The sequence below is a fragment of the Pelophylax lessonae genome (genome assembly GCF_965119305.1).
Source record: "Pelophylax lessonae genome assembly, chromosome: 7".
In the NCBI taxonomy this organism is placed as follows: domain Eukaryota; kingdom Metazoa; phylum Chordata; class Amphibia; order Anura; family Ranidae; genus Pelophylax; species Pelophylax lessonae.
The window spans coordinates 106357073-106383226 of NC_138774.1; the positions used below are offsets into that span (position 1 = coordinate 106357073).

The following is a 26154-nucleotide window of genomic DNA, read 5'->3' on the forward strand; positions in this document are numbered from 1 at the left end:
AAGCCTATGACATCACACAGCCACCGCTGTCCTTGTGGAGTAGTGAGCAAACCGACGTGTTAGAGATACAGGCATTTCTTATCTGTACATCCTGTGTGTTTTTAATGGGGCAATTTAATAAATGTGTTGAAATGGAGAGCACTATGTAGTCTGCCTTTTTAATTACATGGTTTGCTGAGCAAAAAGATGTTCTAACAGAGCTGGATCCCAGGCGGAGAGGAAGGAGACCACAGCAGGGTATATCACAGGAGAGATTTTACACAGTGTCTATTGAACTCATCTTTGAGGTCTTTCAACCAGTGGTGGTGTGCACGTTTGGGCGTCATTAGCCGATTGGTGAATGAATAGCACTGCAGTTGATCAGATATATTTATGGACTTGGTTTTGTGACACTTTTTATTAGATTTTCAGTTTTATGCAAAGGATTTGTTTAAAGCACGGAATTTATAAGAATTCAGAGGTGCTGCACTATATGAGTTATTTTATGTGCCATTTGGTGTGGTGAAATCACTAATGCCTCGTTTCCACTGAGTGGTACAGTACGGTTCGGTTCAGTACGGTACGGTTCGGAACGGTACACCTTGCGTTTCCACTGCCAATAGTACCCTTTCATTATAGGCGTGGTGTAGCAGGAAAGCTGTGATAGACGATTCTCTGTCAACCAAAGTTCTGCAGAGTGTAGCTCCACCCTGTTGGTACGGTACTAATGTGCTTGGTACCCCAACGAAAGGGTCCCAAAAAAGTGGTACGGTACGGTTCGAAATTAGGGTACCATTCACAATGGAAACGGCATAAATAGCATACCGTACCAGAAAGCTCAGTGGAAAAGGGGGATAAGAGTGTACAGCAGAAACTGAATATTTTTGACTTACCTTAAAATCCATTTCTCAAATTTCATTTGACAGACACAGCTCCTAATCTTCATAACCATTGGGTTATACTGCTCCCTACAGGAGTAGAACACTAGGCAGAAAAAGAATCTGGCTACGTCTGGGGACAGTCCCAGGGGGTACTAGTTTTGTTACAAGCAGCATCAGAATAACAACTCCACAGAGGGGTCAGTGCTGTGTCCATCCATGAACATCAGAGAAATGGATTTTACGGTAAGTCAAAAGTCCCATTTTCTCTTTCGTTCATTGAAGACATCCTCCCACCCCCGATACGGGTGATGCTGAAGGAGCCTTGTCCACAGGACTGGAGAAGCCCACTCAGCATGCCAGACCAGGTTCATTTGGATCCTCCAGAAGAGGCCCTGAAAGGATTTGAGCCCTTGTCAATCGAACCTGAGGGATGAAAAAAACTTTAGATGAGCCGAGGGGGGCCCACGTCTTTGATGTGGTTCCTTGCCCTTAATAGCATGCGAAAGAGAAGTACTCTTTCCCCCTGTCACACCTTTACCACTTTAAGATTTTCCCCCTATTTTGTGATTTAGCACTGCTTTAAAGAGACAATTGCGCGGTCATGCGACGATGTACACAATTTACGCCCTTTTATTCCCACAAATAGAGCTTTCTTTTGGTGGTATTTGATCACCTGTGCAATTTTTATTTTTTGCGCTATAAACAAAAACATTCTGCTATATGACATTCTCAAAAATAAAATTAAAAATCAAAACTTATTTTGGGCAACAGGCGTCCCGCGATTCTGTTTGCATGATTTTACCGCGATTTGTTGGCGACAATCGCAGCAAAATCGCACCGCAATTGACGCGCCATTGAAAGTAACGGGGATCGCAAGTGCATCTTGGGTTTTGCGCCGATTTGGGATCACAGACAGAATCACTGAGCTTCCACCCGCGATCCGGAACGCCATAGTGTGAACGAAGCCCAAGTGTGGTTTCAAGTCCTAAAACTGAATTTCACTGGTTCATCATTCCACTCACCCTGCCTACCTTCCAAAATGTGGCTTGTGCGCAGAGGTGCCACCAGTCTTTGCCAGGTATTTTGGACCTAGCAGAGACCACCAGTGAATAATAACATGTGCAGGGGAATATCTGCACATGCACACAAGTACCCCTAGTTTCTAGTACATAGGCACTATACAGGCTCATGCAGTTTGTGTGCATGCACAGAAATCCTGTATGATCTGAACACACACACACAAAACTAAAATAAAATATATATGCAAACAGAAGTCCACACAATGTGTGTTATATAATTTTATGTACATCACTGAAATCTTGTTTACTATAATTTAATATAGTAATACGATATAATGTAATATTGTAATGTAAGGAACATTTTGTATTTTATAGTCAATAACAGCCTGTCTGTACAGTTATAACTATGGTACCCCAAACAGATCTAGGGCAATACAATAGACACAATTTCAGTACCTATAATCAAAATTCTATTTTGCTTAGTTTAAGACGTTATTACAACAGCTGAAAGGAATACAGTAAATCCCCGTTATAGCGAAGTTCAGATTTCGCAGTCCCGGTATTTTGCGTTTTTTCTGCAAGACCTATTACTATTGTATTATTAATTAAATATTTTTGTGTTTTCCATTGCTCTTGCTCTGTCTCTCAGTATCTTGTATGTGTTTAAATGTGTTTCTATTGTTTTAAAAGTGTGTTTAAAGACCTTAAAATGCTTTTAAAAGTACAGTGAAAGCTAAAAAACATGCCTAGGGTGTATTTAAAAAGGGTATTTCTATTTCGCGCATTTTCACTTATTGTGGGTGGGTCTGGAACCTAACCCCAGCGATGGAGGGGGATTTACTGTACATTTAAATTACTCTTTTATACAAGTGCTAATACCAAAGTACAGTAACCCAGAGCACCAGGTCAGAATTAATCTTGCAACAGTCTGAGGAGAGTGAATTATAATTACTAAGGGTTATGGCACTTAAGAATAGCAACTCTTCATTGAGTAATGTAGAAAAAATGGGGTTGTGTAAATATCTGGGTATCAGCATAGTCAGCATTTATTAACAACCCATCTGCAGAGATCACAGTCTCCAAAGTTAGTTTGTCCATGTACACACTTAGGGGATGATTTACCGAAACTAGAGTGTGCAAAATCTAGTGCAGCTGTGCATGGTAGCCAATCAGCTTCTAACTTCAGCTTGTTCAATTAGGCTTTGACAATAAAACCTGGAAGCCGATTGGTTTCTATGCAGAGCTGCACCAGATTTCACTCTCCAGTTTTAGTAAATTGTTTTTTTTTTTATCATCATAGTTTATGATAGAGTAGGGATGGGTCAGAAGCGCTATCAGACTTTTGAGGCTATCTGCATATCCCCTTGGGAGATTCATTTACTTCAAGGTGACTGCAGGTGATCAAAAATTCTAAAACGTCAGACGAATAATAGAAGGGAAAACTTCAAATGGGAACACTTGTCCTGGTGACAACCGAGGTCATTTCTGTTATTTTGAAGACATTTTTCTCTAATTTCCCTCTTGAGTCTATAGGTGAAAGTGGACCTTCACTTTTTTTTTTTTTAGCTTTCTCTAGAGATATTTACATATTTATCTTAATAGCCTGGGATGGTAAAGAGGGCGCCATGTCCTATGCTGCCTCCTTTCTTTGTGACCTCATTTGTAAGCCAGCTGTCTCCTCCGGGCTCTTGCAACCAGTTCCCAGTGAAGTTCCAAAGGAAGATGGCGGCATGGGACACATCATGCAGCAGCTTATCACCGTATTAGGGTAGTTTTCTTTTAAGGCAACTAAGCAGAAAAGTTAAGAGGGGACTGAAAAATATAATTATCAAAAGGGGAGTGATATCACTCTAAAGGTAAAGTAGTGTTATATCAAAAAACATGACTTCCTGGGTAAATGTAACAATAGTTACTTTTATTAAAAAAGTAATAAAAGGCGTACTCACTGAAAATACACAACAGTTTTGCTTTACTTGGCATGTTTAGAATTTTTGTGCTTTCAGATTCATAGCAATAAGATCTGAGCACAAGATACACAGTATCCACCATATTTACATTTATCCACAACATTCTTTCATTTTGTATACTATTAGGGTGCACAATATCTGAGTGATATGAAATAAGTTTTCTTTTTTTTTTTTTTTCCATTTACTATCACAAAATACTCATATTATTGAATAACACAACCAAATTGCAAACATAAATATAGATAAGGACAGCTGTTGTCATTCCATTGTAGTTTCCTTCTGGTCATTGTAATTCTTCATACTGGTCTGTTAAAAGGGGGGGGGGGGGAGAGAAAGAAACACAGTAAGAACAAGACACATTTCTGACACACCCAATCTGGGCAAAGGAACCAGTTTATTTTAGAAGAGATCATAAACAGGCTGCAGTAGCCCCTGTTTCCCAATCCATCATTAGAATGTCAGATTCCTATGTAAGTTTGCTGAGCATGCTGGAAATGTACACATTTCTACGCTCACTGCCCCACACTTTGCAGCTATTCTCAGGTACCAAATACTACACTGTGGGAAGGCAGCAGAGAGTGCTGTGTGTTCCCTTTACTCTGAAGTATTGGTTTATTCTCAGTCTGATCAGGGTGGCAGTGCAAGAAATGGAAATGCAGATTATATATGATCCTTGCAGTAAAGTAAACCTGTTACTTTGCCTAGAGGTTATGGGGTCACTTAATCTTGGAAAGGATAAGTGTACTTCTGCAGTAAAAATAACATAACATATTCGATCTTTGCAATAACACAGAAGCTGCAGTAAGGCAGCCATTGTACAAGTATAACTAAGCCCCACACATCTTAAAACTTTGAACTGGGCTTCCAACCAGGGCCGCTGATAGGGGGGGGACCACCAGCCCTCTTGTAGGGGGCCCCGAGCACACAGGGGGGCCCACACAGAGAGGGGGATTAGTGATGGACAACAAATACAGAAATCTTCCTCCAGCACCTGAATCTGATCTGTCCCTCTCCCTGCTATCAGCTTTTATCTGTCGAGAAAGAGACAGTTGTCCATCTCTAATCCCCCTCCCTTGTGTGGGCCCCCCTCCCAGCACTTATCTCTGCTCAGGAGTTTATTTGTAAATCGTAACTTTGTTTCTCTCTCTCTGTCTCTCTGATCACTGAGCTCCAACTGCACAGCCTGTATATTTTTCTCATCTCATCTTCTTTATTTAACATCGTTTTTTTTAGATTTAGCAGGAATAATGCGAGTTATGTTATATTTGTGTCTGCTAATAGTGATTTTGTTGTAATTTTAGCTAAATATATCTTTAATATTTTCTTGGGGGGGGGGCCTGCCAGGTAGTCTGTACGGGGCCCCGTGATTTCTAACAGCAGCCCTGCTTCCAACTATGGGTGGCTTATGGTCAATTGAATCTCCAGCCTTTGTCCTACATTGTTTTCATTGGAAGCATCACCATAAGGCTTTATAAATATCTCAGCCAATGAGTTAAAGTATGTGATTCAACCTGCTACTATCAGTGTTGGTTGGACTCTGCATTCTGCCTTGAGGTTTAGCACAAAGCTGTAATAGTTATGAATCTTGACTTGACTACTGCGTACTTTAAAGAATAAGTTCACCTTTTGAAAAAATAAAAATAAATAAATGCACATTTGTTTTGCAGGTAAAGGAGTCTGCAGAGGGTTACGGGGGCAACGTCAGGATCCTGCAGACTCTCAGGATAGCCCTCTAACTATACATCCGTTATGAGCAGCCAGTTACTTGAGAACAGTAAGATCAATCAACTACGAGAGCGCTCACACAGTTCACTGAGAACTACAAGCCGTCAGCCGCAATGGATGATGGTACATGTAGTCCATTCGTTTACAAGAAACTAAATGAATGACGCAGCCGTGTGGGCGGAGCCTGGCATACCTGTGCTGTTTTCAAAGTGTGGGGCAGGGGTATCTGGAGGAGTTAAATCCTAAATACAGGTGTAATATGTTCAGAAAGGTGAACTTAGCCTTTAAGGTAAAACCATATAGGAAGCCACAGCTTCACCAGTTAGTTTAAATTCTATACAGCATCTGCTGACTTTTCGAAGGACTGTGAAATTCTCCACTAAATTAGCAGCATGAAGAAGAAACTTTTCTCCACCAACTGATGTAGTCATATAATAAAAACTCCTTGTTGCTGGGAGATTTCCAGTCTGAAGGAGACTCTGCCAACCTGCTTACACAGCAAAACAAATTGATTTGTTCAGATAAAAAGGCTTGAAATTGTGTTGCTGTGCTCCCAAGGTTTAAAAGCAAGAAGACACTAGGCTGTTCAGTGGAGAGTCACGTCACATTTTCTGAGGTTGTTGCAGGTACTTTGCATATTGCAATACAGTATTAAATTAGCATTTTTAGATTGTAAGCTCATAAGCTCAAAAGGAGCAGGGTCCCCTGATCCTTCTTGTATTGTAAATGTACTTTCTCCCTTCATTTTGTAAAGCAATGGGCAAACTGTTGGTGCTAGAAAAACTGAGCTATGGAGCTCTATGTACAAAACAAATCACTATCTGGGAAATGGGACACACATTTATTGCCTCTTAAGAAAATAGGATTTTTGACTTACCGTAAAATCTATTTCTCTGATGTGCATTGATGGACACAGCTCTTGATTCTTCTTAACAATTGGGTTATAATGCCCCCCCCCCACCGAAGTAGGACCCTAGGCAGGAAAAAGCTTAAATATGCCTATGGGTAGTCCAAGGTGGTATACACCTACACTCATCTAAAGGCACCCAGATTTGTTACAAGCAATGTCAGAAGAAAGTCAACTAAACAGAGGGGTGGGTGCTGTGTCCGTCAACGAACATCAGAGAAGTGGATTTTACAGTAAGTCAAAAATCCCATTTTCTCTTTCGATCAGTGACGGACACAGCTCCTGATTCTTCTTAACCATTGGGACGTCCCAATGCAGTTAAACATGAGGGGTGGGAAAACAGCAGAAAAAAATTTCCCAAGGCTAACCAAGCGCTGCTAAACCCCCTGTAGAGGAAAGTCAAGACCTGAGCCACCGAAAAGGAGCGAAGGGAGAACCCCAAAAGAACACCACGCAACGTACATCTACCAAATACGATTATAGATCATCCCAGATGTAGATTTTCTAACCTTTAACAGCATAGAAATCACCAATATCCTTCATCACCTGGCTTTCAACAGCCAAGCCGTTAAAACCAGCGACTGTAAAGCAGGGTGGAAGATTGATCATTGAGACAGCAGATCTTCCCTGAGAGGAAGTCTCCAAAGAGCATCGGTGACCAGCTGTCTGGAGCCACCAAAAAGATCGAAATCCCTTGCTGCCTCTATCCTGCACAGGAGTCTTGGCAGAAGTTTGAGAGGGGGAAAGGCATAAATCAGATGATACTGACGCCAAGAAGCAACTAATGCGTCAAAGTGTACAACAAAGAGGGCAGGAACAATCGTTCAGCCCACCTTAGAATACTGGCTACTTCCCAATCCGCCAGGACACTTCTTGTGCCCCCATGGTGATTGACATAGGACACGGCCGTGGCATTGTCCGATTGAATTCGTACCGGACACCCCTGAAGACGAATTGTCCAATGATCCAGAGTCTGATCGCTCTGAGTTCCAGTACATTGATGGGCAGTCTGGACTCTTCCCGAGTCTAGACCCCCTGAGCACAAGCTGTGCCGAGGATGCCTTCACACACTGACAGGCTGGTATCCATTTTGACAACCGCCCAGTACAGAAAGGAGAAGTGCCGGAGAACTAAGCCACCTCTAGAGACTCTGGATTCTTGTCCCATTTCACCAGAATCTCTTTTTGCAGAGATCTCGTGTGAAACTGTGGAAACGGAACCGCCTCAAAAGGTAGACACCATCAGGTCCAGAACCCGCATGTAAGCCCAGAGGGATGACCGTCTGCTGGACAACAGAAGCTGAGATGCCTTCTGCAATTTCTGGAGTTTTTCTAGAGGAAGCAACACTCTAGCTGAGGTAATCTCCAAGGTGTCCATCAGAGCAGTCCGAGACTCTGCTCGCAGAAGATGATCGTTCAGGTACCCCAGTACGGCAATCTCCCACTGATGCCACTTATGCTAGCACCAGGGCCAACACTTTGTGAAGACCTGAGGAGCGGAGGCGAGACCAAAAGTAAAACGCCACAAACTGATAACACTCCTCACCCACGGCAAAGCAGAGGAGCGCTGGTGACCGGCACATATTGGAATTTGAAGGTAGGCATCCTTGATATCAATAGAAGCGAGAAAATCCCCCAGATATAGGGACGCCACTACCGTGCGAATGGACTCCAATCAGAAATTCTGTACTCACACAAAGCAGTTTAGCGCCTTGAGGTCCAGAATTGGACGTACCTTGCCTTCCTACCAGGGAACTGTAAACTGGTTTGAGTAAAACCCCTGAAAACATTCCGAAGCTGGAACCGGGACAAATCACCCCATGAAATAACAAGTACCGCATAGCAAAACGCTTAGGGACCACAAGAGTGCGTTTTGGACAACCCCCACTGTTATGTGACAATGTTGTCAAAGTAAGTGGGAAAGGGGAACACTCTTGCCACAGTGGAGGACCTGTGGTGCCAAAAGGGACTGGCGCCTCCGACACAGCATCTCCGACATGTTTAAATTTCACGCTCTGACACACACTCTGACACATCAGTGCATCCACCAGTGCCTTTTCATGCACGGCTAGAGGAGAAGAGGAAATATCCTCACTGTCTGAGAACTTAGGGTGCGTAGAGTTGCTGCTGACCAGGTTTTTCCTGGTGCACACCGTGGGGGCAGACCCAGTGGGGTAACCCGCTTCCGCGGTAGCCGAAACAGATTCAGGATCTGATGGACAGATGAGGCAGGGGAGGGCTTTGGACGCTATATACTAAGGTCAAACGGAAAATCCAATCAAAAGAGGGCCGCCGACTGCAATCCCGCAAGGGGGGGGGGGGGGGACGACGACGCCAACCCAGGGTCCACGAATGGACCACCTACTGGACCCTGCAAAAAAACAAGGGGGGGTCACCCTCCAAGCCCCTCCATAGGAGGCACGCACAATAAGAAATAGCCCCTTAAAAGGGGGCCGCCCGCTGTGACGCGGATGCGCAGGCAAGGTATCCTGATGATCCTGAAGCCAGTTCATAACCTCCCCCAGGGAGTCCCACCATCCCAGGGAGGGGCCCACGTCCACCCAAAAAACACTCCAGGGTTAGAGGGGGGACAGCTACTTACCATACCAGTAACAGGGTGGGCACCACTCCTGACAGACCACTGCTCCATCAGGATGTGGGTGGCTGTTGGCCAGGAGGAACACTGCGACTCAGGCCGAGGCCAGGTCATATGCGCCCTCGCAAGACATTTAACTCGCAGGCCAGCCCCCATCCAGTGGGGTTCTGTCGCGGCCGACCTAGAGCAGAGCTGAGGCCTGTACGCGCTCGCTGGCTAGACTGGGGGAACCCTCTGGATCTACATTATCCAGTCTGTCACTCAGTCCGGCATTTGATAGTAGATTCACACAGGAAAAAAATACCAAACATAGGAAAAAATCAATTTAAAAAGAAAAGAAATTGCCAGGACCAGAGATCCCAGCAAGGAACTAGGTCCTTACTTCTGACTAGGCAAAAAAAAAAAAAAAAACTGAGTGCCTATAGCTGAGTGTGGCTGTATACCCCCTGGGACTGCCCATAGGCATAGTCAAGCTTTTTCCTGCCTAGAGTCCTACTCCTGTAGGGGGCAGTACAACCCAATGGTTAAGAAGAATCAGGAGCTGTGTCCGACAATGAACGAAAGAGAAATATTAGTTTACATAGGTGAGAAGGTTGAGAGTAGCAGTGTGTCTGTGCTGTTTGTGAATCACAATGATACTCTGCTGACATGACTTGATACACATTTGGACACATTTTCAATACAGATACAGCTGGTGGAAGGTGGCCACCATGAGAATGTCAAATCAGTAGACGCCTATAATGACAGCAAGTGATTTTACAGCAGTGCCTCACCCATTCCTGCCCCTCCACCCATTCAGGCTTCTAGATTACTATACCTCAAATGTATCCAAGACATGCTGGCAGACATCCAGGAGTTCAGTTAGTCCTTTTCTGAATGGCTCAACTGCAGGAAGTCCATCTGAAAGCAGAGCCCATCAAAAAATAAATATAGCACAGAACACAGACAACACAGTCTAGTGGTTACTGATCTCCTATTTCAGTTTGTGGCAAATGGGAATCTCTTGCAAGTGACTACTAAACAGCTTTGGAGTAAATGGACATTTTTAGAATTAAGCCCCAGTTCACATTATAACCCACATGTGAATTGCACAGGAACCATACCGAATTCCTGTACATTGCACATGTAATTCAGTGCCGCGCGATTTTAGCCCATTCGTTTTGAATGGGCTTCAAATTTTACCGCATAAACACCAAATAAGTGCATGTACTTTTTCTTTACGCCACAACGCAACAGGATTGCATAGTAGTTTTGTACTGTACAATCCGGTGCAGGCAAACTGTATTGACACCCACAGAGGGATTGCAAAGCGGTGCAGATAACGTGCAGAGATCAATGCGTTTCCCGCACCACACGTGTGAACCTAAAGTTAAAGGGTTTTATAGATTAAAAAAAAAAAAAAGCAAATCTGATCCCAGCACCAATCCACTGAATGAACAGAACCTCCTATCTAACACATTCCTTGAAGAGAACAAGTTAAAACTGAGCGACTCAATCACTGGTCAGGACAGGTATGAATCAGCAAGATAGACAAGAGTCCCAGAGCTTGTACCTTTAAATATAAATGAGCAATCACAGCTCAAATACTTCAAAAAGACCTAGTCATCATTGGACCTATGCAAGAATTAAATTCATTTGTTTTAAAACTAAACTACTGCATAACCTTCAGTTTTGCATAGCTGTAGAACATTCTCTCCTGTACTGATGCTTACTGTGATTTTATTGCACACAGAGTATCTCACAATGTGCATTATAGGCTGCATAGAGTCAAACATAGCCTATCTCATTTTAAAGTTAAAATATTATAATTCTACAGGTGTCTCTGCTTTATCTGTCTATCTGAAGTTGCTTACAGTTAAATCTGACTGTTACAGCTCCACCTGCTTGCTCCTTTCGACTGCTTCTTTAATGCAATGGATGTACACACTAGCAAACAGGTAGATTCAGCAGGTGCAGCAAAAGTCTGAGAGAAGATGAGATTTGTATATTGCTTATTTAGCTTCCTGCATCATCTTAACATGCAGTTTTTATGCAGAGTACTGACTGTCCTCCTTTGTAACAGGCTTGTTTTATAGATCAGTATATATTATATCAGGGCTCGACAATCCCCGGGCGCCAGGTCGCATTTGCGACTAGAATTAGCGACCTGGCGCCTGGGGGTGCCCTGCAGAAGGTGTCCTGTCATTTTTGCCCGGACTTCCGCGCACGGAGTTCACGGACTTCCGGGCCGTCCGAAAATTGAGGCCCCGGCTTTTCGGCCTACTTGAGATGACAGGCTTCCAATGGGGAACTGGCACCCTCTTGTGGAGGCCGGGAGTAATGACTGTTTCCACTGCCTTTTTGTTCTCAATTCATTACCATCTCCCTGTCCAGTTAGTTACCTTTGACAGGGAGTGTGGTTATTATTATTTATTTAATTTTTTAAATGTAAAAAAAAAAAATAATATTTTTTTCTTTTTTTTTTAATTATTAAAAAAATAAAAAAATTCTTATATATATATATATATATATATATATATATATATACATACATACACATATATATACATATATATACACACATATATATATATACATACATACACACATATATATATATATATATATATATACACACACATACTTTTTTTTTTTTTTCCTCATCGCCATGCCACAGCCGAAGGCCCCTCTCACACAGGCTGTCTGATCAGGTCCGCCTGTCAGTTTTTCAGGCAGACCTGATCGGACCCTTGATTCTCCTCTATGAAGCAGTAATCTGCTGCCATCTGATCCTGTCCACCAAAAGCAGACAGATGGTGGTTCTATTTTCTATCCATCCCGTGGATCGGATCAGATGGCATCGGATGGAAAGAGACAGACAGTCTGTTTTCATCCATGTGCTATAGAGGAGAGTGGGGTTCTAGTCGTATTTATGTATAAATTTAGTATCCGTTTTATTAAATAAAGCTTGGTTGTTAAGTTTAAAAAAAAAAAAACTGGCTCCTAACTTTTTTAGCTGGCTCCTAGATTTCAGGAAAATTTGTCAAGCCCTGTATTATATAGTATACAAGACTATGTTCCTCATAAGTTTGTTACGTACTTCGTGTTTGGATGCGGAAATTGATTTTGCTTTCGGAAGGATGAGTGATGCTGTACCCACAGAACTCCACTTCTGGGCTATAGACAATAAGACAAACATAAAGATCAGATTTTGCTAACAGGTAGAAATTTCCAAAAATGATGCTTCATGTAAATGAAAAATGCAACTCACTTCTTCATGACCAAGTATCGCAGACCATTTCCCAGAGTGTGATCCTCTTCATGTAAGACGAACGTTACACATGACTCATCCATTCCATTGGCCTGGATCTTTAAAGAAAAACCCCAGTTGTTATAAAAAAAAAACACCCATCATCTTTCCACTCCTTGAGATGTTAAAAAAAAAAAAAAAAAAAAGCAAGAAAAAAAAAAAATCATCAAGGCACCTATAATACAGATTTGTGAAATAAACAAAAGCCTGCTATGCTAGCATTATCTGTCAGCCCTCCTGCAGAAAAATATCAGAGTGGCTCAGTTACAGTGGGTGACAACATAAAAAGCCCTATCTTAGAGAACTAAAAACACTTATTCACAAACCTAGACAATTGTTTGATTTTTAATAGAGTGTAGAAAAAATAAGAATAGCTGTCAGATTTTTATTTTCCCAACCGGAAGATTTTCTCTCACTTCCTGTTGTCACCGATGCTACCTGACACACAATGTAAAAGCAAAGATCTCACTGCACAGCATGGCTTTATTAAACTGATTTGTAATCTTATACAGTCTATTAGTGCCACCTAGTGGCCAATACAAAGATCTGTTTACAGCAGACAGGACTTTTGCAGAAAGTGTTAGCACGTTTCAGGGCCGTTTATTTTTAACGCTATCCCCAAGCAAACGCATCTTGGATACACAGGCCTTACAGCACACCCCATCTAATGTGCACTGTGGTGTCCTACATCAGAGGAGAAAAAGGTGCTAGTCCAGTTTTGATGCACTGGCTGGCCAATTAAATGAATGCGTGTTTAATGTACTACCTAAATGTGGGGTGTAGAGTAAGGAAAACTATTTAAGGTTTATAATGTTGTTCATGCCTTCTTGTTTAGGGGACGACAAGCCTATTTTTTATGTTGGAAAGAGTAAGGGAGGGTTAGAGCTACACGATTCTGGATAAAATGAGAAACACCATTTTTTTGCTTAGAATAAAGATCACGATTCTCGGCATAACATCTTTTACATTATACAAAAATTGGGCTAAATTTATTGTTTCGCTTTATTTAAATTAAAAAAAGTGTATTTTCTGCGCAAATACAGTGTGACATAAAAGATTGCAAAGATCTCCTATTTATTCTCTAGGGTCTCTGCTAAAAAAAAAAAAAATGATATATATATATATACAGTGGGTACGGAAAGTACTCAGACCCCCTTAAATTTTTCACTCTTTGTTATATTGCAGCCATTTGCTAAAATCATTTAAGTTCATTCTTCTTCCTCATGAATGTACACATAGCACCCCATACTGACAGAAAAACACAGAATTGTTGACATTGTTGCAGATTTATTAAAAAAGAAAAACTGAAATATCACATGGTCCTAAGTATTCAGACCCTTTGCTGTGACACTCATATATTTAACTCAGGTGCTTTCCATTTATTCTGATCATCCTTGAGATGGTTCTACACCTTCATTTGAGTCCAGCTGTGTTTGATTATACTGATTGGACTTGATTAGGAAAGCCACACACCTGTCTATATAAGACCTTCCAGATCACAATGCATGTCAGAGCAAATGAGAATCATGAGGTCAAAGGAACTGCCTGAAGAGCTCAGAGACAGAATTGTGGCAAGGCACAGATCTGGCCAAGGTTACAAAAAGATTTCTGCTGCACTTAAGGTTCCTAAGAGCACAGTGGCCTCCATAATCCTCAAATGGAAGACGTTTGGGACGACCAGAACCCTTCCTAGAGCTGGCCGTCCGGCCAAACTGAGCTATCAGGGGAGAAGAGCCTTGGTGAGAGAGGTAAAGAAGAACCCAAAGATCACTGTGGCTGAGCTCCAGAGATGCAGTCAGGAGATGGGAGAAAGTTGTAGAAAGTCAACCATCACTGCAGCCCTCCACCAGTCGGGGCTTTATGGCAGAGTGGCCCGATGGAAGCTTCTCCTCAGTGTAAGACACATGAAAGCCCGCATGGAGTTTGCTAAAAAACACCTGAAGGACTCCAAGATGGTGAGAAATAAGATTCTCTGGTCTGATGAGCCCAAAATAGAACTTTTTGGCCTTAATTCTAAGCGGTATGTGTGGAGAAAACCAGGCACTGCTCATCACCTGTCCAATACAGTCCCAACAGTGAAGCATGGTGGTGGCAGCATCATGCTGTGGGGGTGTTTTTCAGCTGCAGGGACAGGACGACTGGTTGCAATCGAGGGAAAGATGAATGCGGCCAAGTACAGGGATATCCTGGACAAAAACCTTCTCCAGAGTGCTCTGGACCTCAGACTGAGCCGATGGTTTACCTTCCAACAAGACAATGACCCTAAGCACACAGCTAAAATAACGAAGGAGTGGCTTCACAACAACTCCGTGACTGTTCTTGAATGGCCCAGCCAGAGCCCTGACTTAAACCCAATTGAGCATCTCTGGAGAGACCTAAAAATGGCTGTCCACCAACGTTTACCATCCAACCTGACAGAACTGGAGAGGATCTGCAAGGAGGAATGGCAAAGGGATCCCCAAATCCAGGTGTGAAAGACTTGTTGCATCTTTCCCAAAAAGACTCCTGACTGTATTAGATCAAAAGGGGGCTTCTACTAAATACTGAGCAAAGGGTCTGAATACTTAGGACCATGTGATATTTCAGTTTTTCTTTTTTAATAAATCTGCAACAATGTCAACAATTCTGTGTTTTTCTGTCAGTATGGGGTGCTATGTGTACATTCATGAGGAAGAAGAATGAACTTAAATGATTTTAGCAAATGGCTGCAATATAACAAAGAGTGAAAAATGTAAGGGGGTCTGAATACTTTCCGTACCCACTATATATATATATATATATATATATATATATATATATATATATATATATATATATATATATATAATGTTTGGAGGTTCCAAGTAGTTTTCTAGCAAAAAATACTGATTTTATCTTGTAAGCAACAAGTGTCAGAAAAAGGCTTAGTCTTCAAAAGGTTAAACTGCCCTCACTTAGGTCCCTTTCACACTTGCGGACCGTTCAGATCCGCCTGTCAGTTTTTCAGGCGGATCTGAACGGATGGCCTATGCATCTCTATGGGGCATCGGATGTCAGCGGAGACATGTCAGCTGACATCCGATCTGATCCTGTCCTTTCAAATCCAGACGGATGGAAACCCTATTTTTCATTTGTCTGGCGGATCGGATGAGGACAGACAGGTGGTCTGTTCTCATCCGATTCTCCCATAGAGAACAGCGGGGACCTGACAGCTCCGTCTCCGGACACAGAGCTGCCATCCACCTGCTCAGTGGGGGATCGTCGGATCGATCCCCCGCTGAGAAAAACGGAGTCCGCCGACGGAGCGACAAGTGTGAAAGGGGCCTAAGACCCGGTTCACACTTCTGCGTGTGCCGGGTTCGCATGTCAAACGCAGTGCCGAATCGCAAAATAGGCCCTGGTCTTTGAGCAGCCAAATCCTCCGGGGATTAAGTGGTTAAAGAGGTTGTCAACCAAAAAAATAAAAAACCCTGTAAGACAAAGGCATAATGAGCAAGTATGCATCGCATACTAGCGCATTATGAAATACTTACCTTAGAACGAAGCCCCACACAGTGCTGCCTTCTCAGTAGAGACACGGCCAACATGTTCGGCTGTCCTGCTTCCTGGTTCGCGTCCTGCGGCCATCTGATTAGCTGAAGGCACGATGACATCCCTCCCGTGCATGCACGCGGGAGCCGCCGTTCACAGCACAGGGCTCTGAAGGAACGGCTTGGTGGCCGATCCTTCAGAGCGCATGCGCCGATGATATCATTGGCTGCATTAAAAGTAAATATCTCCTAAATGGTGCAAGTTTAGGAGATATTTACAGTACCTATAGGCAGGGCTCGACAAACCCCGGGCGCCAGGTCGCATTGGCGACTAGAATTAGCGACCTGGCGCCTGGGGTGCACTCCAAGAGGTGTCCCTTTTGCGCCCCCCCCCCAACCACTCACCAAGTGCACGGACTTCCGCGCCGTCTGAAAATTGAGGCCACGGCTTTTCGGCCTTCTTCAGTAAGAGAACGGGGAACTGGCGCCCTCTTGTTGTGGCCGGGAGTTTGACAAGCAGTAACTAATGGCTGTTTCCCCTGCCTGTCCATCTTCTTCCCCAAGAGGAGATGAGAAGAAAGTTTTTGCAGGCTCAATCTCCCTGTCCACTTACCTTTGCTTAAAAGGTAAGTGGACAGGGAGTGTGGTGGTTATTATTAATTATTATTATTTATTTTTTTCAATTACTAACAAAAAAAAAAAAAAATTATTTTTCTATTTTTTTCTTCAATTATAAAAAAAAAATGATATTATATAATATTTTTTTTTTTCCCTCATCGCCATGCCACAGCTGAAGGCCCCTTTCACACGGGCTGTCCGATCAGGTCCGCTTGTCAGTTTCTCAGGCAGACCTGATCGGACCCTTCAGTCTCCTCTATGGAGCGGTAATCTGCCGCCATCTGATCCTGTCTGCCAAAAAAAGACGGATGGTGGTTCTATTTTCTATCCATCCAGTGGATCGGATCAGATGGCATCGGATGGAAACAGACCGTCAGTCCGATTGGGCTATAGAGGAGAGTGGGGTTCTAGTCGTGCGCACTGGGGGGGGGGGGGGGGCTCATATGTATTGTGTGTACTGGGGGAGGGGGCGCTCATATGTAGTGTGTGTCTTTGGGGGGTCTCATATGTACTGTGTGGGGCTCATATGTACTGTGTGTACTGGGGGGGGGGGGGGTCTCATATGTATTGTATGTATTCGGGGGGGGGGGCTCATATGTACTGTGTGTGCTGGGGAGGGTCTCACATGTATCATGTGTGTACTGGGGGACGGGGGGCTCATATGTACTGTGCGTACTGGAGGGGGGGTCTCATGTACTGTGTGAGGCTCATATGTATTGTGTGTACTGGGGGGGGGGCTTATATGTACTGTGTGTACGGGGGGGGGGGTCTCATATGTATTGTATTTATTCGGGGGGATCTCATATGTACTGTGTACGGGGGGGGGGGGGGGGGCTTATATGTATTGTGCGTACTGGGGGGGTTTCATATGTATTGTGCATACTGGGGGGGGGCTCATATGTATTGTGCGTACTGGGGGTCTCATATATATTGTGCGTACTGGGGGGGGGGTCTCATATGTATTGTGCGTACTGGGGGGGGGGGGGGGGGCTCGTGTATGCTGCCTGTTTTAGGGGGGGTCTCATGTATTGAGTGTATTCAGGGGGGGCTCATATGTACTGTGTGTACTGGGGGGGTCATATGTAATGTGTGTACTGGGGGGGGCTCATATGTATGGTGCGTACTATGGGGTCTCATATGTATGGTGCGTACTGGGGGGGGGGCTCATATGTATGGTGCGTACTGGGGGGGGGCTCATATGTATTGTGCGTACTGGGGGTCTCATATATATTGTGCGTACTGGGGGGGGGGGTCTCATATGTATTGTGCGTACTGGGGGGGGGGGGGGGGCTCGTGTATGCTGCCTGTTTTAGGGGGTCTCATGTATTGAGTGTATTCAGGGGGGGCTCATATGTACTGTGTGTACTGGGGGGGCTCATATGTACTGTGTGTACTGGGGGGGCTCATATGTAATGTGTGTACTGGGGGAGGGAAGCTAATATGTAATGTGTGTACTGGGGGGAGGGGTCTCATAAGTATTGTGTGTATTAGGGGGGGGGTCTCATATGTACTGTGTGTGCGTGGGGGGGGTCATATATACTGTGTGTACTGGGGGGTCTCATATGTATAGTGTGTATACGGGGGGGCTCATATGTATAGTGTGTATTCGGGGGGTCTCATATGTATAGTGTGTATATGGGGGGGCTCATATGTATAGTGTGTATTGGGGGGGGGGGCTCATATGTATAGTGTGTATTGGGGGGGCTCATATGTATAGTGTGTATTCGGGGGGTCTCATATGTATAGTGTGTATTCGGGGGGTCTCATATGTATAGTGTGTATTGGGGGGGAGCTCATATGTATAGTGTGTATTGGGGGGGAGCTCATATGTATAGTGTGTATTGGGGGGGGGGGGCTCATATGTATAGTGTGTATTCGGGGGGTCTGATAAGTATAGTGTGTATACGGGGGGGTCCCATATGTATAGTGTGTATTGGGGGGGTCTCATATGTATAGTGTGTATACGGGGGGGGTCTCATATGTATAGTGTGTATTCGGGGGGGGTCTCATATGTATAGTGTGTATTCGGGGGGGGCTCATATGTATAGTGTGTATTGGGGGGGGGGGCTCATATGTATAGTGTGTATTGGGGGGGCTCATATGTATAGTGTGTATTCGGGGGGTCTCATATGTATAGTGTGTATTCGGGGGGTCTCATATGTATAGTGTGTATTGGGGGGGAGCTCATATGTATAGTGTGTATTGGGGGGGAGCTCATATGTATAGTGTGTATACAGGGGGGGGGGTCTCATATGTATAGTGTATATTCGGGGGGTCTCATATGTATAGTGTGTATTCGGGGGGTCTCATATGTATAGTGTATATTCGGGGGGTCTCATATGTATAGTGTGTATACGGGGGGGGCTCATATGTATAGTGTGTATACGGGGGGGGGGGGGCTCATATGTATAGTGTGTATTGGGGGGGGGGGGGTTAAAATGTATAGTGTGTATTCGGGGGGGTTTCATATGTATAGTGTGTATTGGGGGGGCTCATATGTATAGTGTGTATTGGGGGGGCTCATATGTATAGTGTGTATACGGGGGGGGGGGGGGGGGTCTCATATGTATAGTGTATATTCAGGGGGTCTGATATGTATAGTGTGTATACGGGGGGGGGGGTCTCATATGTATAGCGTGTATACGGGGGGGGGGCTAATATGTATAGTGTGTATACAGGGGGGGTCTCATATGTATAGTGTGTATACGGGGGGGGCTCATATGTATAGTGTGTTGGGGGGGTCTCGTATGTATAGTGTGTATACAGGGGGGTCTCATATGTATAGTGTGTATACGGGGGGGGGTCTCATATGTATAGTGTGTATTCGGGGGGGGTCTCATATGTATAGTGTGTATTCGGGGGGGGTCTCATATGTATAGTGTGTATTGGGGGGGGCTCATATGTATAGTGTGTATTGGGGAGGGCTCATATGTATAGTGTGTATACGGGGGGGGGTCTCATATGTATAGTGTATATTCAGGGGGTCTGATATGTACAGTGTGTATACGGGGGGGGGGGGGGTCTCATATGTATAGTGTGTATACAGGGGGGGGTCTCATATGTATAGTGTGTATATGGGGGGGGGGCTCATATGTATAGTGTATTGGGGGGGTCTCATATGTATAGTGTGTATACAGGGGGGGGTCTCATATGTATAGTGTGTATACAGGGGGGGGGTCTCATATGTATAGTGTGTATACAGGGGGGGGTCTCATATGTATAGTGTGTATATAGTGTGTATACAGGGGGGGTCTCATATGTATAGTGTGTATGGGGGGGGGGGGGTCTCATATGTATAGTTTGTATACGGGGGGTCTCATATGTATAGTGTATATTGGGGGGGGGGGGGGCTCATATGTATAGTGTGTATTGGGGGGGACTCATATGTATAGTGTGTATTGGGGGGGGGGCTCATATGTATAGTGTGTATTCGGGGGGTCTGATAAGTATAGTGTGTATACGGGGGGGTCTCATATGTATAGTGTGTATTGGGGGGGTCTCATATGTATAGTGTGTATACGGGGGGGGGTCTCATATGTATAGTGTGTATTCGGGGGGGGTCTCATATGTATAGTGTGTATTCGGGGGGGGTCTCATATGTATAGTGTGTATTCGGGGGGGGGGGCTCATATGTATAGTGTGTATTGGGGGGCTCATATGTATAGTGTGTATACGGGGGGCTCATATGTATAGTGTATATTCAGGGGGTCTGATATGTACAGTGTGTATACGGGGGGGGGTCTCATATGTATAGTGTGTATACGGGGGGGGGGGGGGGCTCATATGTATAGTGTGTATACAGGGGGGGGGGTCTCATATGTATAGTGTGTATACGGGGGTGGAGCTCATATGTATAGTGTATTGGGGGGGTCTCATATGTATAGTGTATTGGGGGGGGTCTCATATGTATAGTGTATTGGGGGGGGTCTCATATGTATAGTGTGTATACGGGGGGGTCTCATATGTATAGTGTGTATACGGGGGGGGGGGGGGGCTCATATGTATAGTGTGTATTCGGGGGGGTCTCATATGTATAGTGTGTATTGGGGGGGGCTCATATGTATAGTGTGTATTGGGGGGGAGCTCATATGTATAGTGTGTATTGGGGGGGGGGTCTCATATGTATATTCAGGGGGTCTGATATGTACAGTGTGTATACGGGGGGGGGGTCTCATATGTATAGTGTGTATACGGGGGGGGCCTCATATGTATAGTGTGTATACAGGGGTGGGTCTCATATGTATAGTGTGTATACGGGGGGGGGGGGCTCATATGTATAGTGTATTGGGGGGGTCTCATATGTATAGTGTATTTGGGGGGGGGTCTCATATGTATAGTGTGTATTGGGGGAGTCTCATATGTATAGTGTGTATTGGGGGGGGCTCACATGTATAGTGTGTATACGGGGGGGGGGGGGGGCTCATATGTATAGTGTGTATACAGGGGGGGGGGTCATATGTATAGTGTGTATACAGGGGGGGGGTCTCATATGTATAGTGTGTATTGGGGGGGGTCTCATATGTATAGTTTGTATACGGGGGGGGTCTCATATGTATAGTGTGTATTGGGGGGGGGGCTCATATGTATAGTGTGTATTGGGGGGAGCTCATATGTATAGTGTGTATTGGGGGGGGCTCATATGTATAGTGTGTATTGGGGGGGGTCTCATATGTATAGTGTGTATTGGGGGGGTCTCATATGTATAGTGTGTATACGGGGGGGGGGGGTCTCATATGTATAGTGTGTATTCGGCGGGGTCTCATATGTATAGTGTGTTTTCGGGGGGGTCTCATATGTATAGTGTGTATTGGGGGGGCTCATATGTATAGTGTGTATTGGGGGGGGCTCATATGTACAGTGTGTATACGGGGGGGCTCATATGTATAGTGTATATTCAGGGGGTCTGATATGTACAGCGTGTATACGGGGGGGGGGTCTCATATGTATAGTGTGTATACGGGGGGGGCTCATATGTATAGTGTGTATACAGGGGGGGTCTCAAATGTATAGTGTGTATACGGGGGTGGAGCTCATATGTAGTGTATTGGGGGGGGGGGGGTCTCATATGTATAGTGTATTGGGGGGGGGGGGTCTCATATGTATAGTGTATTGGGGGGGGGGGGTCTCATATGTATAGTGTATTGGGGGGGGTCTCATATGTATAGTGTGTATTGGGGGGTCTCATATGTATAGTGTGTATACGGGGAGGGGGCTCATATGTATAGTGTATTGGGGGGGGTCTCATATGTATAGTGTGTATGGGGGGGGGGGCTCATATGTATAGTGTGTATACGGGGGGGCTCATATGTATAGTGTGTATACGGGGGGGCTCATATGTATAGTGTGCATACAGGGGGGGGCTCATATGTATAGTGTGCATACAGGGGGGGGCTCATATGTATAGTGTGTATACAGGGGGGGTCTCATATGTATAGTGTGTATTGGGGGGGTCTCATATGTATAGTTTGTATACGGGGGGGGTCTCATATGTATAGTGTGTATTGGGGGGGGGCTCATATGTATAGTGTGTATTGGGGGGGGCTCATATGTATAGTGTGTATTGGGGGGGGCTCATATGTATAGTGTGTATTGGGGGGGGCTCATATGTATAGTGTGTATTGGGGATGGGGGTCTGATATGTATAGTGTATATTCGGGGGGTCTGATATGTATAGTGTGTATACGGGGGGGTCTCATATGTATAGTGTGTATTTGGGGGGGGCTCATATGTATAGTGTGTATACGGGGGTCTCATATGTATAGTGTATATTCGGGGGGTGTGATATGTATAGTGTGTATACGGGGGGGGGGGTCTCATATGTATAGTGTGTATTGGGGGGTCTCATATGTATAGTGTGTATTGGGGGGCTCATATGTATAGTGTGTATTGGGGGGGGTCTCATACTCATATGTATAGTGTGTATTGGGGGGGGGGTCTCATATGTATAGTATGTATACGGGGGGGTCTCATATATGTATAGTGTGTATACGGGGGGGTCTCATATGTATAGTGTATATTCGGGGGTCTGATATGTATAGTGTGTATACGGGGGGGGGGGGTCTCATATGTATAGTGTGTATTGGGAGGGGGTCTCATATGTATAGTGTGTATACAGGGGGGGTCTCATATGTATAGTGTGTATTGGGGGGGGGGCTCATATGTATAGTGTGTATTGGGGGGGGGGCTCATATGTATAGTTTGTATTGGGGGGGGCTCATATGTATAGTGTGTATTGGGGGGGCTCATATGTATAGTGTGTATACGGGGGGGGGGGGTCTCATATGTATAGTGTGTATACGGGGGGGCTCATATGTATAGTGTGTATTGGGGGGTGGAGCTCATATGTTTAGTGTGTGTTGGGGGGGGTCTCATATGTATAGTGTGTATACGGGGGGGGCTCATATGTATAGTGTGTATTGGGGGGTCTCATATGTATAGTGTGTATTGGGGGGGGCTCATATGTATAGTGTGTATTGGGGGGGCTCATATGTATAGTGTGTATTGGGGGGGGTCTCATATGTATAGTGTATATTCGGGGGGGTCTGATATGTATAGTGTGTATACGGGGGGGGGGTCTCATATGTATAGTGTGTATTGGGGGGGGGGGGGCTCATATGTATAGTGTGTATACGGGGGGGGGTCTCATATGTATAGTGTGTATACGGGGGGATCTGATATGTATAGTGTGTATACGGGGGGGGTCTCATATGTATAGTGTGTATTGGGGGGGTCTCATATGTATAGTGTGTATTGGGGGGTCTCATATGTATAGTGTGTATTGGGGGGTCTCATATGTATAGTGTGTATTGGGGGGTCTCATATGTATAGTGTGTATTGGGGGGCTCATATGTATAGTGTGTATACAGGGGGGGGGTCTCATATGTATAGTGTGTATACGGGGGGGGTCTCATATATGTATAGTGTGTATACGGGGGGGTCTCATATATATATATATATATAGTGTATATTCGGGGGGTCTGATATGTATAGTGTGTATACGGGGGGGGGTCTCATATGTATAGTGTGTATTGGGGGGGGTCTTATATGTATAGTGTGTATACGGGGGGGTCTCATATGTATAGTGTGTATACGGGGGGGGGGTCTCATATGTATAGTGTGTATAGGGGGGGGGGGGCTCATATGTATAGTGTGTATACAGGGGGGTCTCATATGTATAGTGTGTATAGGGGGGGGGGCTCATATGTATAGTGTGTATTGGGGGGGGGGGGGCTCATATGTATAGTGTGTACTGGGGGGGTCTCATATGTATAGTGTGTATTGGGGGGGCTCATATGTATAGTGTGTATTGGGGGGGCTCATATGTATAGTGTGTATTGGGGGGGGGCTCATATGTATAGTGTGTATTGGGGGGGGGGGGCTCATATGTATAGTGTGTACTGGGGGGGTCTCATATGTATAGTGTGTATAGGGGGGGGGCTCATATGTATAGTGTGTATACAGGGGGGTCTCATATGTATAGTGTGTATAGGGGGGGGCTCATATGTATAGTGTGTATACAGGGGGGTCTCATATGTATAGTGTGTATTGGGGGGGGGCTCATATGTATAGTGTGTATTGGGGGGGGGCTCATATGTATAGTGTGTACTGGGGGGGTCTCATATGTATAGTGTGTATTGGGGGGGCTCATATGTATAGTGTGTATTGGGGGGGCTCATATGTATAGTGTGTATTGGGGGGGGGGCTCATATGTATAGTGTGTATTGGGGGGGGGGGGGCTCATATGTATAGTGTGTACTGGGGGGGTCTCATATGTATAGTGTGTATTGGAGGGGCTCATATGTATAGTGTATATTCGGGGGGGTCTCATATGTATAGTGTGTACTGGGGGGGTCTCATATGTATAGTGTGTATTCGGGGGGGTCTCATATGTATAGTGTGTATTCGGGGGGGTCTCATATGTATAGTGTGTATTCGGGGGGGTCTCATATGTATAGTGTGTATACGGGGGGGTCTCATATGTATAGTGTGTATTGGGGGGGCTCATATGTATAGTGTGTATTGGGGGGGCTATGTATAGTGTATATTCGGGGGGGTGTCATATGTATAGTGTGTATTGGGGGGGGGGGGGCTCATATGTATAGTGTGTACTGGGGGGGTCTCATATGTATAGTGTGTATTGGGGGGGCTCATATGTATAGTGTGTATTGGGGGGGCTCATATGTATAGTGTGTATTGGGGGGGGCTCATATGTATAGTGTGTATTGGGGGGGGGCTCATATGTATAGTGTGTACTGGGGGGGTCTCATATGTATAGTGTGTATTGGAGGGGCTCATATGTATAGTGTATATTCGGGGGGGTCTCATATGTATAGTGTGTACTGGGGGGGTCTCATATGTATAGTGTGTATTCGGGGGGGTCTCATATGTATAGTGTGTATTCGGGGGGGTCTCATATGTATAGTGTGTATTCGGGGGGGTCTCATATGTATAGTGTGTACTGGGGGGGTCTCATATGTATAGTGTGTATTCGGGGGGGTCTCATATGTATAGTGTGTATACGGGGGGGTCTCATATGTATAGTGTGTAGTGTGTATTGGGGGGGCTCATATGTATAGTGTGTATTGGGGGGGCTATGTATAGTGTATATTCGGGGGGGGGGGGGTGTCATATGTATAGTGTGTATTGGGGGGGGCTCATATGTATAGTGTGTACTGGGGGGGTCTCATATGTATAGTGTGTATTGGGGGGGCTATGTATAGTGTATATTCGGGGGGGGGGGTGTCATATGTATAGTGTGTATTGGGGGGGGCTCATATGTATAGTGTGTATTGGGGGGGCTCATATGTATAGTGTGTACTGGGGGGGTCTCATATGTATAGTGTGTATTGGAGGGGCTCATATGTATAGTGTGTATTGGAGGGGCTCATATGTATAGTGTGTATTGGGGGGGGGTCTCATATGTATAGTGTGTATTGGGGGGGGGGTCTCATATATGTATAGTGTGTATACGGGGGGGTCTCATATATATAGTGTATATTCGGGGGGTCTGATATGTATAGTGTGTATACGGGGGGTCTGATATGTATAGTGTGTATTGGGGGGGCTATGTATAGTGTATATTCGGGGGGGTGTCATATGTATAGTGTGTATTGGGGGGGGCTCATATGTATAGTGTGTATTGGAGGGGCTCATATGTATAGTGTGTATTGGGGGGGGGCTCATATGTATAGTGTGTACTGGGGGGGGCTCATATGTATAGTGTGTACTGGGGGGGTCTCATATGTATAGTGTATATTCGGGGGGGTCTCATATGTATAGTGTGTACTGGGGGGGCTCATATGTATAGTGTATATTCGGGGGGGGGTCTCATATGTATAGTGTGTACTGGGGGGGGGGGGGCTCATAAGTACTGGGGGAGGGGCGCTCCTGGTGTCAGCAGAACACGGATGGATGGGGATGATAGAAGTGAGGAGAATACAGATGACACTGTGACACAGCCGGAGTATAATGACTCCACAGATATTTCACCCTACCATCTCCAGCACTGGCTTCTTCTCCGCTCCGCCCGCCATGCTTCCTCCCTGACACCGACCAGCTTCCAGCCACGTGGGGGACCCGGAAGTAAGACGGGCGGAGGGGGCGGAGCGTACGGCGTGTAAACAGAGAAAGGAGGTGAGGGGTGTTCTATAGAGTGTAGATAGAAG

The 26154-nt window shown here is 45.1% G+C and overlaps 2 protein-coding genes across 2 annotated transcripts in view; one reads left to right on the plus strand and one right to left on the minus strand.

Annotated features, from left to right (window-relative positions):
* The window catches only part of LOC309560740 (endothelin receptor type B-like), a 476715-nt gene that overhangs the window by 83210 nt on the left and 367351 nt on the right, over positions 1 to 26154 (plus strand). The window lies entirely within an intron of this gene.
* On the minus strand, positions 4038 to 26117 carry LOC309560742 (DNA-directed RNA polymerases I and III subunit RPAC2-like). The gene is made up of 5 exons (XM_082264383.1): positions 25984 to 26117; positions 12324 to 12421; positions 12153 to 12229; positions 9891 to 9973; positions 4038 to 4152 (listed from the first exon to the last, which is right to left on the minus strand). Exons 1-5 carry the CDS (start codon positions 26020 to 26022, stop codon positions 4105 to 4107), a joined length of 345 nt encoding a protein of 114 aa, XP_082120509.1. The 5' UTR covers positions 26023 to 26117; the 3' UTR covers positions 4038 to 4104.